Raw genomic sequence first — 18,693 nt, 5'->3', positions numbered from 1 at the left:
CACGTACACACACACACGTGGTGGGGGCGGGGGTGGTGTTTGTGGTCGTTTAGCTACTTTTATGTATTGTATTTAAACGTGCTATTTATCGGTAATCGGTATGTGTTACTGTAACTTACAAGGTGTCGGGTATCATAAGTTATGGGCACTTATGGGTATCATTTAAATCACCCCGTTAAACGGACAAGTAACAATAAATTTAATTATTCGACATTTTCAATGTTTCAATGTTCAACGCTTTATTATAATAATTTATCAATACACTGTTAACTTTAACGCCACCCACCCCGCCCCGCCCCGCCCCGGCCGGGCGGCGTGTAGCGGTGCGGTGTGATCTGAGCGCGGCATGTTGCAGCTCGTCGTCGTCGCCCAGCGCCAACATCCCGCTCATGCGCATCGTGCAGTCCGTCAAGCACACCAAGCGCCGCGACGGCCAGTGGCTCAAGGAGGGCTGGCTCGTGCACTGCACCAACAAGGACAAGACCGTGAGTGTCCCCCGGGCCCCGAATGTGGTATGTTGTGTGTCCGCTACTGTGATACTGTGTCCACACTGAAACCGTATCGTCGCCTTCGCAGCTCAAGCGGCACTACTGGCGGCTGGACAGCAAGTCGGTGACGCTGTTCACGTCGGAGCAGGGCAGCAAGTACTACAGGGAGATCCCGCTGGAGGAGATCCTCGCCGTGGAGGCGGCGCGCCCCGACTCCGCCCACTGCTTCGAGCTGCGCACCGCCAACGTCGACTACCTCGTCGGCGCGGAGGGCGGCGCCGCCCTGCCCCCGCCCGACTCCGGCGTCGGCGCCTACCTCGCCCGCCCCTGGGAGACCGCCCTGCGCCACGCGCTCATGCCGCATACGCGCTCCGGCCAGGGCGCCTACACCGTGCCCGCCCCCGACGGCGCGGCGGGCGCGGGCGGCGCGGGGGGCGGGGCGGCCGGCGATGCAGCGGGCGCGGGCGAGGCGGCGCGCGGTGCGGAGATGGCGCAGCTGTACCGCATCCACCCGGACGAGGTGCTCGGCTCGGGGCAGTTCGGCATCGTGTACGGAGGCCTGCACCGCGCCACCGGCCGCCCCGTCGCCGTCAAGGTGATCGACAAGCTGCGCTTCCCGACCAAGCAGGAGGCGCAGCTCAAGAACGAGGTGGGCATCCTGCAGGCGCTGTCGCACCCGGGCGTCGTGACGCTGGAGCGCATGTTCGAGACGCCGGAGCGCATCTTCGTGGTGATGGAGAAGCTGCGCGGCGACATGCTGGAGATGATCCTGGCGGCGCCGCGCGCGCGCCTGCCCGAGCGCACCGCCAAGTTCCTGGTGGCGCAGGTGCTCGTGGCGCTCAAATACCTGCACGAGAAGAACGTCGTGCACTGCGACCTCAAGCCCGAGAACGTGCTGCTGTCGTCCGCCGCCGACTTCCCGCAGGTGAAGCTCGCCGACTTCGGCTTCGCGCGCATCATCGGCGAGAAGTCGTTCCGGCGCTCCGTCGTGGGCACGCCCGCCTACCTCGCGCCCGAGGTGCTCCGCAACAAGGGGTACAACCGCTCGCTCGACATGTGGTCGGTCGGCGTCATCGTGTACGTGTCGCTGTCCGGCACGTTCCCCTTCAACGAGGACGAGGACATCAACGAGCAGATCCAAAACGCTGCCTTCATGTACCCGCCGGTGCCGTGGGCGGAGATCTCGGCGGAGGCGGTGGACCTCATCAACAATCTGCTGCAGGTGAAGCAGCGCAAGCGGCTGTCGGTGGACAAGTGCGCGGCGCACGCGTGGCTGCAGACGGCGCAGGCGTGGGCGGACCTGCGCGCGCTCGAGGCCCGCGTCGGCCGCCGCTACCTCACGCACCCCAGCGACGACGCGCGCTGGGAGCAGCGCTGACCGCCCGCGCCCGCGCCCCCTGCGCCGCCCCCCGCGCCGCCCCCCGTGCCCGCCGCGCCACCCGCGTCGCGCCGCCGCCCCGCCGCCTGGCGCCGCCTGCTGCGCGTGCGCTGACCCGCCCCCCGCGCCCCGCCCCGACACGCCGCGCACAATCGTATGCCTACGTTTTATATAATATTTTAACACCCTAACATATTTTTATACGTAAGTCTAAATTGATGAAGTATTAGATGTCAGTGTGCCCGTGGGCGTGTTCGAATGATCGTTGTTCTGTCTCGACCGAAGAAATATATCGGCAGCTACGTTAAATATCTAGCTAACAGATGAAGGTTTTGCTATTGTTTCTATTTGAGGGGTGTATTGAGTTTGATGTTCACGAACATTCCTGTGCAGACTGAACCAGGACAGCTAAAATTACAGTTACTAAACTGATGCTGATATTCTACTGTTATTTATATTATAATATAAAGGAGTATCTTTTAAAATGTATGGACTCCAAATTTCCACCACTAACGAGACCTATATAGTACCTAAAATTGTCTACTAAATACTGAATCATTATAGCCAGACCTCAGTCGAAAATACCCTGTCAGTGAAAAGTTGTGGCTGAATGAAGAGTCGTGTTTTTTACCATTTTGTATGAAAAATATTGTAGATGTAATAAAAATGTATTGAGTTTGTTGCAAGTGTCCACAACCAATAACACGTACGTAATGGTCTGCTAAATACGGAATCATTATAACTGGACCGCAACCAAAAATATCCTGTAAGTAAAAAGTTATGACGGAATGAGAAAGTTTTCTACCATTTTATTCCATAAAATAGTATTAATATGATCCACTGCACTTTTTAACTACTCAATCTATGTTGTGTCATGTCGCTTGGAATTTCCTATTAGGTTTTCACTGAAATAGATGAATATGAATGTCAATATTTTCACTCAAAAAATATTGATTCATATGGTCATAACTTTTTACTGACAGTTTATTTTTAATTTGTCTCATAATGAAAGTTACTCTATATAATTTAATGCACAATAAGTCAATATGGGTCTCGTTAGTGGTGGAAATTCGGACCACTTTATTCATTCTCCTTTATCTGCAACCCCATTAGTTGTTATATTAATTATCGAGTTTTGTTGCATTTTGAAAATTTATGCATTTACTGCTGAGTGCGTACAATTTAAATGAACCTGATAAAACATGGGCCTAAACAGTGCAGACTGCAGACTAAACAGAGTTGATGTTGTTGTGTCTAGATATTTGCCAGTTTTTTTACGATTTTATATATTTTTATGCTAAATGAATTTTAATAAGTTATAAAACTTATTGTATAGAGAAATAATATTTTAGTGTGAAGTTGTATAATTTGTGTTGTATATTTATACATGTAGTTTTGCTTCGACTAACATTCCGCATAATAATAATATTATGTTGTATACATAATTTTATATAATATATCATGTTGTATAATGAGTGTTTACAATTTTGTATGTTGTGCGAGTATTTGTATATTTTGGAGAGCTAGTTGACTTTACATATTATTTACATGTTCATGTCGCCAGCACAGTCACAGGCAAACCCTTTACTAATAAAAATATTAAGGCTCAATTTACATCGGCGCGGAAAGTAACGGAATGGAACCGTCTATTTCACCTCATGACGCGGGAATTCGGTGAAATGCTCGACCATTCCCGCGAATTGCTGCGTCATTTAATCTGTATCTTTTACTAGAGACTAGTTCGTGCTACTTCCCGCGGATTCCACAGACGGCACCGGAGAATTTTTGAGAATTCCGCGGAAGTCGACGCGCGTCAATTTTTTGGCTCGTATTCGTTAAAATCACAGACATAGATCATGATCGATACCGCATGTGTATGTACTTCGCGTTCCCAAACGACGAGCAATGCTCGTCTTACGAAAATTTAGTCTGCGCTTCACCGTTTCGGAATCGGACGTCAATCGGATTGAAAAAATGCCTAATTGTGCCGTATAGAGCTGTAGAAATTCTAATAGAAACGTTGGCCTAGATATGTACACGTTTCTTCTCATCGGTACGTCACAGGGTAGGAAAAAGTGGCACGCTCATTTTCATACAAATGGAGGGACATGCGGTATCTATCTTGATCTATGTCTGTGGTAAAAATGAATTGTGCTATGTACAGCTACGTTGCAAAAAGTCGCTTCCATTCCACTCCGCGGCGGTATAAATTGAGCCTAACACACCGACCACAGCTCTGCTTCGTGCATGTCTTTGTCTGACATAATATTGAAAGTCACGTGGCAGACAAAGACAGTGAACCTTGAATAGTTATACGCTACCGCCTACCAGTACATCAATATGTTTATCAGTAAGAGGGTCAGTGCCAAGAAAGCGTTACGGTCGCTCCAAGCAAGATGTACAATCCTTTTTGGATACATCTGTTCGAGTTCATGTTTAAAATGACACTTCGTGCTTGTGGCTGTAAAGAAACTGAAGCGACAGCCGACACTACGCGGCAGCGATGCGACGCGACACATAACGCCACTTGTATGAAACGTGGAGTGTCGCGTCGCTGCCGCGTAGTGTCGCGTGATACGATCTCGCCTTGAGCGGTAATGACGAGGATGCGGCAGAGTACAGACCATTGGAATTGAACTAATTTATTGTTACTATAGAGTACATAGTAAATGTTAAGTGTCTTAGGGTAAACGATAAGTGTTAACGTATATGTATATTATGACGGTCGAGTACCTACAGATTATATTTTTGTACGAGGGTTCCTCGGAAATTTTAATACGCAGCTGTAAGTGACAAAACAGATTCGCATAACATTATTATATAATTAACGTTGTCAAACTAGATAGGCAATTAAATTAGACTACCTAATACGAGTATACAACTACCAGATTGTAAGATTTTGAATTTTAAACGACCTAAGCGCCTGTGCCAATGACAACCCTGTGTCAAAAAATACTTTATATCGGTCTCCTACGAGTACTATTTTGCCAACATAACTTTGTACTTTAGCAAAAGCTTCTATTTAAAGTTACCTTCTACGTAATTTTATGTTTTTAGTTTGATGGGCCTCAGCCCTCGTCGTTAGTTAAACATAAGTACCAGTCCCTTTGCAACATAATCTGTTATGTAACGTGCTATGTGGTGGTGTGTGTACTGTGTAGATGTAAATCTACGTAACCCTTTTGTAAACAAAATCAAAGTTTGACCAAAATAATGTGGTATTCTTTATTGTTCACAATAAGTAACTCAATATAAAATCGTTACAGTCCTTTCTATGTTTAGAAAAAGGTTAATAATTGGAATATGAACAGAATATTAGTCGGGGATCCCGCTGGGAAGCTCGGCTAGGTGTATGGTGTAAGTAGATGTAAGGATCGACGGCCTAATAACTTAAGGACATAATATTATGTAGGCCTAACCCGTTGTACAGTCTCTGTGTTGTTATAAGGTTATATATTATACAATGTGTCCCGATACCGGTGTCCGATCCTTGAATGTCATGATGTGTAACATATTTTATTGACAAATTGGCACTCAAAAATTTTTTTCTTCAACTTTTGAAAAAAAAATCTATGGCTCTCATACTAATCTGACCAATGCTTCATAAGAAAATCTTTATAACTTCTAAACTATCTGACTTAGAGCATAGAAGTAGGAATTTATTTAAGGTGAAAACATCTTCTATATTTTTTAAATAAAAAAGAACCAGCTTAATGCGCTAAATTTTTCACAAAAAGCCATTAATTATTGTAAATGTATGACAGATTTTTTCTTGTAGTAATCTTGTAGGACATTTTACTACGTTTTAAGTACAGTTGCCAATTACCCCCGATAGAATCAGAATTGAATCGAGAATCGAATCAGCTTGAGCCTTGATCTCAAATCTTTTGCAACTTCGGACATTTATATATTAGCGCAAATTCGTGCTGCGGCTCAGTTTGGAACTAATTCGATCTCAACGGCTTCTCCCACTCCTGACAGCTATACTAACGCACGATCGTATCAGTTTCAGGGGCAAGACTGCAGGCTTAATCAATGTTTTAGGCAGTCATCACGGGTGTGCCATGTTGGTTTTTAAACCGACTTCCAAAAAGGAGGAGGTTATATTATGTTCGGCTGTGGAGATTTTTTTATTTTGTTTTTATTTTTGTATGTTCAACAATTACTCCGCCGTTTATGAACCGATTTTCGAAATTTTTGTTTTGTTGTATTAGGTTTCACTCCAATTTGGTACCATGTTCACAAAAGTGGTGACCTGATGACGGAATCCATGAGTAATCGAGGGAACTCCTCGAAATTTATATGGAAACATATGGTGATTTTGGTTTTATTTTTTTATTTATTTATTTATAGCAGGCTACATAGGCCCATACAATAAATACTATTCGTTAGCGATATTGGTTCGATAAACTAAGAAAGTGCGTTTCTGAACATCGCAATGTAAGGTAAACTCCGTTTAAGCGCAGGTTAACTTATCTGGCCAATGTGTGCCGTTTATCGATTTCATAACTTTATTTGACGTTTTGCTTCAAGCAAATTACATAAACTTTTAGGTTTTAGCTTATTATAAAATTGACAGTTAAAATATTAAAATTAACATGATGAATACGAGCAGCTCATCAGAGTCTGATTTGAAAGTATTGGAGTTTATTTCTAATATTTGAGAACTAACCTAGAAACTTACGGCCGTTTTCGCAGCCCACCCGAAAGGGGGTCGGGGAGCGTAGCCCCCCGCCAAAACAAAAACAAACACAATCCAGAAAGTCCAAGAGTAGGTTAGGTTAGGTTAGAACTTAGACCACAACACAGAGGGAGCCGAGCGAGCGAAAGGAGCGTGCGCAGCCGGCGACCGTCTTACTTTCGCTCTATAATGGTACGGAACCCTCCATGGGCGAGTTCGACTCGCACTTGGCCGATATTATTATATTTTACCGCCTCATTGTTTAAAGAACTGCTTAGAATGAGATTTCTTTCTGACAAATTACGATTCGTTACTGCCCACACGTAGCCGCTCATTCATTAATTTTTACCGCTCATTTAATTATTTTACTGTTCAATAATGTTTTCAATGCTCCATTTCATTATTTTTTACAACTCATTTTTGTTTACTTTACTGCTTAGTTTTAACTGCTAAACTAGTTATTAAACGTGCCATTTATAATTTTTAACTTACCAAAACTGCAATTTACAACTGCCCCTTTAAATAAGTGCCTTATAATATTAATATTTAATATAATAAATAAGTACATCTTCTTATCTTGCTCGTGTCACAATGTTAGTTACCTTACTCCTCCGAAACGGTTTTACTGATTAAAGATTATACTCCTATTAATCCTTCGATCGTGGATTCTTGGAAACCTATTGTTATTCTATTGTGTCTCGCTCACCGGTGAACTTGTAATAAGATACGTAGAATAATTATTATACAGGTGTATTTTTCTACGTATAGTACGCGATAGTTTACTAGGTAACTAAAAAGAGTGAAATTATTATTTTTAACAAAAAATAAAAAAAAATTTGACAGTTTTGTTTCAATTGTTTGCTAATGATATTAAATTATATATAACATATTAAATTTACATATTAAATTTAATAATCAATATTATTATAAATTTTAACAGACAAATTAAAATTAAAAAACTTATTTTGTTCAAATAACCTCCTGCCTCAATATTCGGTAGCGTTAATAACAACCACACATATCTAGCAATGTGTCCCGACACCGGTGTCCGATCCTTTAATGTCATGATCTATGGCATATTTTATCGACAAATTGGCTCTCAAATTTTTCTGTCTCTCACGGTTGTAAAATGGCAGCCATTTTAGTTTTTCTCGGACTTTCACACTAATCTGACCAATACTTCTCATGTAAATATCCCATCAAGATAAAAAAGGTCTCATTTGATAGCTAAACTTGTGAACTACGCTTACACAGGCAATATGTTATAAATTTCTTATTTCGTGGAATTAAACATAGAAAAACCAAAGTTGAAGCAAAAAAGCTGTAAGTATTATAAATCAGAAATCTGTCTTAGTCTTCGGAAGCGTTCGTCGAGTCGTGCTGTATAATATGTAATATTATTATTTTATTATGTTATCCGGTGAGGCTGTACTTATGTTAAATTATCACAAAGTATAATATTATGCAATGTTACTTTAATGCCTCGTGCAACTAAATGTAAACAAGATAACATATCACTGTGTGTTATAAAAATCCTGTAAAAGTTGTGAAGGAAAATTTTAAAGATTTGCTTATCATTATTTCTAGGACTGTGATGTGTGTTGTTCGGAAATTTTGCGACCGGAACAAAATGGTCGTAAGCCCCTGATCTATTTTCATCGTTCTGAAAATTTTCCGGACGCGAAGGGGGTTCCGGACAGTCACGTACAGACTCAGCCTTACCAGTGCAGTGTTTTTGTAACACCCTGCACTTATGTACTGTGTTGCCACATGTCGTATTGTGAGCTTCGCGGTTCACATCTAAATAATAATATATTGAAACTATTAACTTAGCAACTGTTACATGAACTATAATATCATCCAATGCAATCTTCCAGTTCTGTGATAATGTATTTTGTATTTTTTACCACTTTTATTACTTTTGTTATATTATTTCTTTAATTTTTTACAAGTTTTTGGGTATATTAGGTATACAATATACCGATTATGAGATTCATAAAGAGATGCATCACAATAATGTAATTGACGTTATGTAATAATAATAATAGTAAATATAAAATATTAAACAGAGTGCAAATTTTTATTTTTTGGCAAATGACTAATATTATTTTATTGGTAATTTTCCGGCTAATCTCGGGACAAAAAGCTGCATTAACTTATTCTTTCTTGTTCCGTTCTAACTTCCAAGTATGTTCCTATACTTTGTAACCTGCTAGTGATACCTACTCCCTTTCCATATCAAACCATCGGTGGTTGCTCCTTGTCAGGTGCGTAAGATCATCCGGGTGAAGCCTAGCTGCCGAGACAATATACAGTTAGCAGCGTAAGTGTTATGTGACAGTTGGCCGTGTGGCCCTGTTACGACTTACGGTGTACGTCGCGTACGTCGTTATATTACCTCCAAGTTACGTCTTACGTCGTCGGCATAGAGGTGCTGTCGGAGGTAAATATCTCGTGAACTCGCTGTAGTCTGTACCCGGCGCCCCATTACGCGGTTCGCCGCGCGCCAGCTCAGCAGAACACGAGAAGGTGCGAGCAACATTTTTACTATATACTTATATAGTTATATAGTATCTTTCGTTGGTCTCCTGCAGCAGCGAATAATAATATCCATGGACGCTTCACACCACGTCAGTCTGGCCCCGTGGTAAGTACCTGAAGGACTTGTGTTACGGGGGGTACCAGACAACGGAAATATATTTAATACTTTTATACTTCCTGCCAAATTTTGATATGTTGATCTTTGTTAATAATAAAAATACACGTAATTTTTCTTGTATAATCACTCAGTACTAAAATGTTGAGAAATAGCTTCCGAAAGTTATCCTAAAAAACACTACAATTAATGGACACGACGCGTCGGCCGCACGTGACGTTCCCCGCGCGCGCGCCTCTTCCCGCGTAACCCCCGCTCATTTCCCCGCGCCGCGAGTGAGCAACGATTTGAAATGGGATAAAATATTTAATTGAAAAAAAAATAACACCCAATTTTTTTTTGGTTAAATGGACTCTCCTTTTTGGCAGGAAGGTTTAATTGCACCCCGTATTTAAGATTTTTATTACATGATACACATATTTAATACACAATATCCAAACCCGGGAACATTGAAAACTTTTTGTTCCCTCGGCGGGATTAGAACCTGCGACCCCGGCTTGAGCTACCAACAGCCCACCAACTGAGCTACAGAGGTCGTCGAATGCAGATGTTAACATAAAATGTATCGTTGACTAAACGGGTTTGCACCGACATAAACCATTTTGAAATAATTGCAATTTGCAAATACTGCCGATTTTACTTTAAAGACAATCTTCCCTTGTAAGTATTTTGTGTGACATCCAAAATTTGTTCAATCGTGCGACATACCACTGGTGGTGAGCACCTGAGCGTGCACCGCGACTTTGCCGCCTCCGTGTTCGCCGCCCGCCGCCCGCCGTCACACGTCCCCTCCCACGCGGGTCGCGAGCCAACATGCGCTTCGTGCAGCTGGCCGTGCTGCCGCTGCTGCTACGGGCCCGCGCCGAGTGGGTCGAGATCACCCAGAACACCTACAGGCGAAACTCCCTCAGGAAACCTTCGACAGCAGAGCTTACACCGGAGTATCCGAACGCGACTCTCGGCGGCTCGGATTGGCACGGGGAGTACGTGCACAGGGCGGGGGACGTGCGGAGAGTCCCGGCCGCGCCGCGCCGGCCCGCACCGGCGGGGGGCGGGGGCGCCGCCGACGACCAGGAGTACTACGACATCGACGGGCCGGACGAGCTGAACGTCCACGACGAAGTCCCGTCGAGTGAACAGGACCCTCCCCACCCCGGTCCCGACTACACAGTGAAGCTGAACCTCGATAACGAGGAAGGTAACAGACGGGTGGACACGAGAGGGCCGTCCCTGGAATCCGGGCCGGGGGGAAACTTCAAACAGAGTCAAAATCCACAGCCGACGAGACTCACAGATGTGCAAAGAAAATATCAAAAGAAGCAAAGCGTCGACCGGGATCGGAAACGGGAGCCTTCCGGTGAAGATCACCTGAATTTGAACAAAATAATGCAGCATTTCATTGACGCTTTAAGGAAACAGGACGAGCGAATTTATAATGAGAGTAAAGTGGATAGGAGTAAAACGAAGGACGTAGAATTAGACATCAGAAACACTGTCACTCAGGCAGCTAGTTTTGGTGATTCGTCCCACCGAAAGGACTCGGAGGAGCACACGAATACTCCAAAGGACCTCGATAACAGCAAACACTTCCCCGGCATATGGAGAATGCTCAAAAATGTAGCGAACGTAATATCAAAGAACACGCATAGGACCGTCAACGGCAAAATTAAATACTTGGAAGATTTAAAAAACAAACTTCTGTTTAACATCCGTAAGTATTACTACATAATATAAGTCTAACATAAAATAATTACTTATATAGGAAATAAATTATAAACAAAAAACTTTTAGAGAAAAAGCTTTTATATAAATAGTCTAAAAAGAAGAAAATAAATCTCTCCTCCTCTTCTTTTTAGACTATTTAAATAAAAGCTCTTTTTTTTCAAAAAGTTTTTTGTTCATAATTTATTTTTTGTTTTTTTAGTTATCTCTGGCTAGATTTCTTAGTCTATTTGATAGTAGATAATTTGTTTTATTTCAAGAATTTGTTAAATTCTGATTAACTTAAGTCCTTAAGAAAAATCTATATTTAGCGAGTTGTTATAATATTCCGTTTATTTCTGCATGACTAAAAAGTTAAATTTCATTTAACAAAAGTGACCGGATTCAACCGGCTGGAATTGACTTGAAGTCACGTCACGTCACGTAAAGTCACGACACGTAACGTCACGTCTCGTCACGACACTTCACGTCACGTCACGTCACTTAACGTCACGTCACGACACTTAACGTCACGACACTTAACGTCACGACACGACACGATACGGCTGCCAGTCTTATTGGCAGCCAGTACTGGCTCTGTGAAAACTATACTTTACTTTCAATGAGCCCTTTCATTTGATATCCATATTGCAGAAGTGCATAAAAATAACTACTCCCCTATCTTGGATGAGCCGCCATGTTGGATGTAGAATGAAATTACATTCGTTTTCGAGCTTTACTCTCAAAAAATCCTTTCATTTAATATCCATATTGTAGGACTGCATAAAAAATCATTATTTCGCCATCTTGGATGGTCGGCCATATTGGATTTAGAGTGATGTCACATACCATATCGTGCATGGTCATCCAAACTAAACGAGTATATCGTCTATCGGAGACAGTACTGGAACATCTCCAAAATTTGATGTTTTGAGTTAATTATAGGATTTGACGTGAAATTGAATTACCTTTCCGATACACTATTGGAACAAGTCAGATTACTATTCTTTTTCAAATAAATCGATAAATACCAGTAACGAACTCAATAAAACATCGGAACATATCTAGTTTATTACTTAGATATTTCGAAATGTTCCAGTAAGGACCGAAATTTGACACATGGATTGTCATTAATATTCATATTTGTTCCAGTCGTGCATGCGAGTTCATTGCGCGCGGTTGTAATATTATTTTCGTGCTGCAATATTATTGTATTTAAAAATGTCTAACCAGTGTTACAGAGCAAAGAAAATAGTTGAAATGATTACCCGGAATCATAAAAAAGCGGGAAGCAGTGGTAAGTCTTGTTACATATTATTTTTTTTTGTCCTACGCTATAAATATTGTTAAGTATTAGTTTTAGATGGAATACCATCTAAAACTAATATTTAACAGTACTTACTTAATATACCTACCTATTACGTCATACTATACTATACTATAGTACTTAATATACCTGATATTAATATTGTTTATACTAGTAAGTAAATAGTATGCGGTCTAGATAAGACAGATTTTCTTAGATTTATCTAAATAATATTTTTTTTATTTCAGATAATGGGATCGTAAGGCAATTATCACCTACTAAATCGACTGCATGTCCGCCTAATACTTTTGTGAATGAGCTTATTGCTATGCCTGCTGTTGCATCAAACCCGTCCTTGGCTGCCAGTGCTGAGCCTAATCCACGTACCTACATACTTTTCACATTTTATTTTCATAATGCTCACTAAAACAGAGTTATTTATTCATACTATTTATTTATTTAGGTGACGAGCAGATTCCTGATTCAATAATTGAAACTTACGAGCATAATGCTGCTGCTACATTTGATATAAACCAGGATCTCTCGGAACCATGTCAAGGTAAGGCTATGAAAGATAAATCCCTATTATTTCTTTAACTTAATTATAATTGCTTATTTATATTCAGGTAATGAGTACTTAAGTCTACAACTAACAGCTGAGCTTTACCAAACCGATGAGGCACCTACTGTTTACCGGGACCAGTCTGAAACTAGTCAAGGTACGTATTCTATTCTCGGCTATTATTAATATTTAATTGAAAGTTTGCCTTTGCATGTTAATTTGAATTGAGTGTGTTTTCTAACAGGTGATGAGCATAGCTCAGATCCAGAAAGAATCATAATCTCTAAAGCTGACTGCGTGGCCGATGTACTAATTTCTGATCTTACTGAGCCTGTTGCTGTGCCTACTCTAGATGGAAATCAGGCTTTATCAAGCCTTGGTAGCTATTTTTGTTAACTCTTTTGTTAGAAGTATGGCTTTGCTTAATAAATTATTAACCAATCTAACTACGCTTATTATGTGCTTTAAAGGTGCAGGGGAAGAAATTGAAGACCAAATATTATTACAGGAAGAAAATAACATGAATGTGCCGAATATAGAACCACAAAGTAGTATCACTGATAATACAAGAGAAGTATCTGTTGATAAAAAATGTAAAAAGCGTATAAGGGAACCTGAAAAATGGAAAAAAAATAAGAAGAAATGTTTGAAAAATGCAGGCAGAGCTTATGAAACAGTGTCAGGTAAACTAGTTCCTGGTAAAGCAGTAAAACCTCCCTGTGGCGACAAATGCCGCCTAAGATGTACTGAAAATATAAATGAAGACCAAAGATTAAGCATTTTTACTAGTTTCTGGAAAATGGGTGACTTATCAAGACAACGAGATTATGTTTACCGGTGCATGGAGCCCTTTAAACCAAAATATTCACTTCATAATGAAAATAGTAAAAGATGTCTTAACATAGCTTACTATTTCACAGTAGACTCAAAGAAAATTAGAGTATGCAAACGATTCTACTCAGCAACATTAGATATTGGACACTCATTTTTAACAACAGTCATCAAAAAAGCTGATTCCACTGGAGTTATTTCGGGTGATCTCCGAGGCAAGCATGCTATAAATGGAAGAAGACTTCCGGAAGCTGTCAAAGATGGAGTTCGCGATCACATAAATTCCTATCCCAAGAAAGAATCCCATTATTGCCGGGCATCGACTAGCAAAACTTATCTTGATGGTGACCTGAACTTATGTATGATGTACAGGCAGTATAAAGATTGGTGTGTCCATAATGACAAGCTTTTGGCTACACAAGGTACATATGAAAATATTTTTCGTACCGAATTTAATATTTCCTTTTATAAACCAAAAAAAGACATGTGTTCTTTGTGTTTATCGTATACGAACGCTAATGGTGAAGATAAATTAAATATAGAAGATGCCTATTTGACGCATTTAAGAGAGAAGGAGCTATGCAGGCTTGACAAAGAAGCAGATATAGAATCTTGCAAAAATGATAGCAGTAAAATTATATGTTGCTATGACATGCAAGCTATACTACAAACACCTTCAGGCAATGATTCACTATTTTTTTATAAGAGAAGGTTGAACGTTTATAACTGTACCGTGTATGAGATTGTCAGCAAAACTGGTCATTGCTACTTATGGAATGAGTCTTTGGGAGGGAAGGGTTGTGATGAAGTTGGGACTTGCATTCTTAGATTTTTGATGGACTATTGTATTGGGAAACACGTAATTTTTTACACAGACAACTGCTCTGCTCAAAATAAAAACAAATATTTAATGAGTCTTTACCATTACTCTATTAAAGTTCTAGGAGTTTTATCAATCACACATAAATACCTAATTGTCGGTCATACGCAAAATGAAGGCGATAGCGTTCACTCTACGATAGAGCAGGAAAAGAAGAGAATACTTAAAAATGGATCTATTTTTGTTCCTTCTCAGTGGAGCTCACTTATTCAATGTGCAAAAAAGAAAGGTAATCCGTATCAAGTATACGAACTAGATTACAAAGATATTGTTGATTTAAAAGAGCTAGTAAGTCAGTTTGGAAAAAACTTTACCATTAATACAGATGGTGACCGTGTAATCTGGAACGATATAAAAAAGATTTTCATGCAGGCTTCAAGCCCTTATTCTATTTTCTATTGTGACACATACGGGACCAGTACAATGAAATGTATTAATGTACGTCATAAAATGAGAGGGACAGCTGTAAATGTGGAACTACAAATCAAGAAAAAGTATTATGCGCGTCCAAAAATATCAAATCTGAAGAAAAAGGATTTGCTTGCATTGTGCAACTCTGTAATTCCTAGGGTATACTGGGACTTTTATACAAATTTAGAAGCCACAGACAATTTTGTTGAAAATGAAGAGAATTAGATTTTAATTTTGATAACATACTAAACTACTAAGTGGCATTCATTTTGAATTAAACTTTTCCTATAATTTATATGTATTTTATTCAAAATTCTTCGTTATTCCGAAAAGTTAATGAATAATTTATTAACTTCATCTTTTTTTTACAATAGAATCACAGTTCTTTAGTGGTATATTTTAAAGATCTGAAAATAATATTATCTTCAATATTAGAACATTCCGAAATGTTCTATTTTCATAACCAATCAGTATAATTTTCCCGATTCATTACTAGAACATTTCATAAAATTGCTAATATCTAAATAACTAGAAACAATATCTGATATAAAGTTAGACACACTAAAACATATATTAATTTAAGATTGTTTAAGTACTCAGATATACACACGTTGTCTATAATTAGATCTTAATTAACATTTAAAATAATCCTTTTTTTTCAAATCTCATTATTCTAAATTTGCTTATTTCTAAATGTTCCAGTACTGTCTCCGATAGACGATATGCAAAATTTCAGCCTAATCGGTTAAATATATCTACTTACTTCAAAAATCAAAATTGAGGTCCAAAATTCCACCGTAACATACATACAAAGTACAATGTACATACAGAGCAAGTTAAATAAAAGCTTTTAAAAATAAAATATTATGATAAGAAAGGACTTACACTGACCGGTTTGTCGCAATCAGTGGTCGAATATCTAAATTCTAAACTCTACGAGCCAAGAGTAAGACTAAACAGTAAACAGTCAGAAGTCAAGAGTTACACCAACGCGAATCGTGACTCGAGAGCATAACCACTATTTAGCTAAGCATTAGTAGTTGTCCTCGATGAAGGTTTTTATCCATTTTATGTTTCAGAGGAGCGTATCGATTCAGTGTGGCCTGCAGCAGGTCGGGTGGCGCGGGGGGCGGAGGCCCGTGGAGACATGGAGTTGCCCTCCTCCGAGGGAGCGCTTATGACCATCTCTTTCCTCACTTTTGCCGTGTTCCTCATTAAGCTGGTACTGGTACGGCAGAACACTTGCTATTTTATCTCAAAACCCTAAAAAAATCCTGGCGATTAGAATTTTTCTTTAGCAATATAAAGATGATTGTTCTACTACTTATTATAAAAATGGATTATTATATTGCCAAAGATTATCCAAGCTACTGAGTCACCGAGTCAGTGAGTTGTTTCTGTTTCAGCAAATCATCCATACGTACAAAAACAAGACGATGATGACGCCGGCTGTGGTGACTGCAGTCGGCCGCGCCGCTGCCGCTACACTCGTTAAAAACTAACTTGTCATTTACTTATTATAAATAAATTGTAGTTTATATCCTCTTTGAAATAAATATACCTATAACTGCTAGAGCAATTTTGAGTTTAACTCTGTAACAAGAATCAAGAATCCGTCGCCCATGCGTGATGCGGTACCGCGAGTGGCATGCGGATTGCGGAGTCAGGACTCGGGAGTAGGTAATTATATGCTACATCTACTGCCGGCTCTTGATATAGGCGAACGCGTTGGCCAACGCGTCTGCAGACGCGTTGGCCCAATGTGTAGAACGGGCGTTCGCGCGTTGGCCGTAGGTATTTAGACGTTGGCCGACGCATCTGCGAGCTTGCCGCGCGGGTCGGAAATGTCGGCAAAAGATCAAAGGACATTTGTCGCAAGCTTCGCGCTCCATCCACACATAGGCCGCGCGATCAGTTTGCCCGGAGTTATAATTATTATAATATGTAATAATTTTTGTATGTAATAATTTAATAAATAATAAGTAGGTAATAAAATAATTACTTATATTATTTTGATATTATAAAATATTATGTAAAAGTGAGTTTATTTCTTTGTTTGTTACGTTTTCTCGCCTTTTATTTATTTATTTCCAGAATACTCTTTAAAAACTTTTTCTTGTCCACATTTACAAAGTAATTATAAGCTGTGAATAAATAAACAGCTGCAGCTGTTAGCGACTAAACATCCATTTTGAATGATTCTATGTGTAATAATATCCAACATAGAGTCATTATAGATGAATTATATAATAGAATAGTTAGCACTCTATGTAAAACATCCATATCCAGTCACAAACTCACATAGAGTATTGGGAATGTTTTATACGTTTTGTATCAGGCACTCTTATCTGCCAGCAGACCTCATGAGAACTATTGTGGTCCCTATTGTAAAGAATGCTTCGGCGGATACGTCCAGTAAGCGAAATTATAGACCCATTTCCCTTGCTACAATACTAGCAAAAGTTTTAGATGCGCTGCTGGATACGTTTCTGAAGAAGTACGATTCGATTGGGGATACACAATTTGGCTTTAGAGAGGGAGTGTCTACTGAAAGTGCCATACTATGTTTGAAACAGACAGTTGATTATTATACCAAACGCAATATAGTAAAAGGAGGGGAAGTAGGATAACTCCGGCCCAATCCGCAATATAATTACCTACTGTCTTACGAATAATAAAGGCTTATAAATTTAGTGTCCGACCGAAACTGATTTTTCAGCCGAAACCGAAACCGAACTTTCGGCCTTACTCTCAGTTTCGGCCGAAACCGAAACCGAAAGCGAAACTTGGTAAAACATTTAAAATTACGATTAATTACCGAAATTTATTGATTTTTAACATACTTAAATTACAACTTTTTCAACTAAAGAAAAAGTACCACATTGAATTTTTTACTATTTGCGACATTTCTTAAAATAAATAATATTAATATGTTCCCTACCAACTATTTTGTACTATAATTCTTAGTCTTTTTATACGATTCCAAGTATGTGCGATTTCACCAAAGAAATTGAACGCGCTTAGCGCACACTAAACCGGTTATAAACGTATTTAAACACGTTTATAACACTTAATTACATTTCACCAACATAAAATTTTTTTTTTCAGTTTTCAAAGATGCTTTTGGTTAGCTTATTTATCGTTTCTTGCTATTTTGTTAAAAAAGAAACGTGACAAGGCTCCAAGATTATAAAAACATATAAAAATCATCGCGTGACGTAACGTAAACTTAGATTCATAAATCGCGATTAAAAGAATGTAAAATCTATTTGAAACAAAACGATATTTACGTCGCCATATAAACGCGTTCATTGTTCAATGAGAACTCAATTTAATAAAACGAAGTTTTAAGTGTGATTGGTAAAATGCCCCATGTATTACAACGAATGATTACCCTAAGAACAAGAGCAGAAGTTATTTCAAGTCATTTTATTTAGGTGCAATTTCACCTAAGAAATAGAACGCGCTTAGTGGTGTGCAGTGTTCATAGATATTTAATATCGGTTCTAAACGTATAAACGCGTTTATAGCGCCAAATTTGAAACAAAACGAGATTTATATCCCCGTAGGAACGCGTTTAATGAGAACTAAGTTTTATAAAATGAAGTTGTGTGATTGGTGAAATCCTCCCTTAGACATTAACGACGTTTGCATTAATTGCAGTATATTATTTTTATGGGAAACATGGACACGACCGCGGTCTAAGTTCAAAACGAAATTACTAAGCAAACTTGCAGTTGGCGTCACATTTTTTTTGCTCCAGAAGGCGTTTTGCCACTAAACCTGAAAAATATACTGA

At 39.8% G+C, this 18,693-nt stretch overlaps 3 protein-coding genes across 4 annotated transcripts in view; all 3 read left to right on the top strand.

Annotated features, from left to right (window-relative positions):
- The window catches only part of LOC121726169 (serine/threonine-protein kinase D1), a 63,932-nt gene extending 62,066 nt beyond the window's left edge, over positions 1–1,866 (top strand). Inside the window, exons 9-10 of the mRNA XM_042113403.1 lie at positions 356–485; positions 577–1,866. Of these exons, the coding sequence (XP_041969337.1) occupies positions 356–485; positions 577–1,866 (1,420 nt within the window). The remainder of the gene's footprint in view (positions 1–355; positions 486–576) is intronic.
- Positions 1,867–10,016: 8,150 nt separating this feature from the next.
- Positions 10,017–16,396, top strand: LOC121726168. Its single transcript, XM_042113402.1, has 3 exons — positions 10,017–10,914; positions 15,974–16,122; positions 16,301–16,396. The coding sequence occupies exons 1-3, from the start codon at positions 10,017–10,019 to the stop codon at positions 16,394–16,396; spliced, it is 1,143 nt and encodes a 380-aa protein (XP_041969336.1).
- LOC121725829 lies at positions 12,122–13,754 on the top strand. 2 transcript variants are annotated; one of them, XR_006035443.1, is made up of 5 exons: positions 12,122–12,201; positions 12,459–12,769; positions 12,837–12,929; positions 13,017–13,151; positions 13,243–13,754. XR_006035443.1 is itself a non-coding variant. In XM_042112940.1 (5 exons), the coding sequence occupies exons 1-5, from the start codon at positions 12,126–12,128 to the stop codon at positions 13,166–13,168; spliced, it is 552 nt and encodes a 183-aa protein (XP_041968874.1). In that variant the 5' UTR covers positions 12,122–12,125; the 3' UTR covers positions 13,169–13,754. The 2 variants fall into 2 exon arrangements, 1 of the variants encoding a protein (XP_041968874.1); XM_042112940.1 differs by having other exon boundaries at positions 12,459–12,593; positions 12,674–12,769; positions 13,017–13,754.
- Positions 16,397–18,693: the final 2,297 nt, after the last annotated feature.

Source organism: Aricia agestis, chromosome 4, assembly GCF_905147365.1.
Source record: "Aricia agestis chromosome 4, ilAriAges1.1, whole genome shotgun sequence".
In the NCBI taxonomy this organism is placed as follows: Eukaryota; Metazoa; Arthropoda; class Insecta; order Lepidoptera; family Lycaenidae; genus Aricia; species Aricia agestis.
The sequence above is the reverse complement of the archived record's forward strand: the minus strand, read 5'-3'. Positions and strand labels throughout refer to the sequence as shown.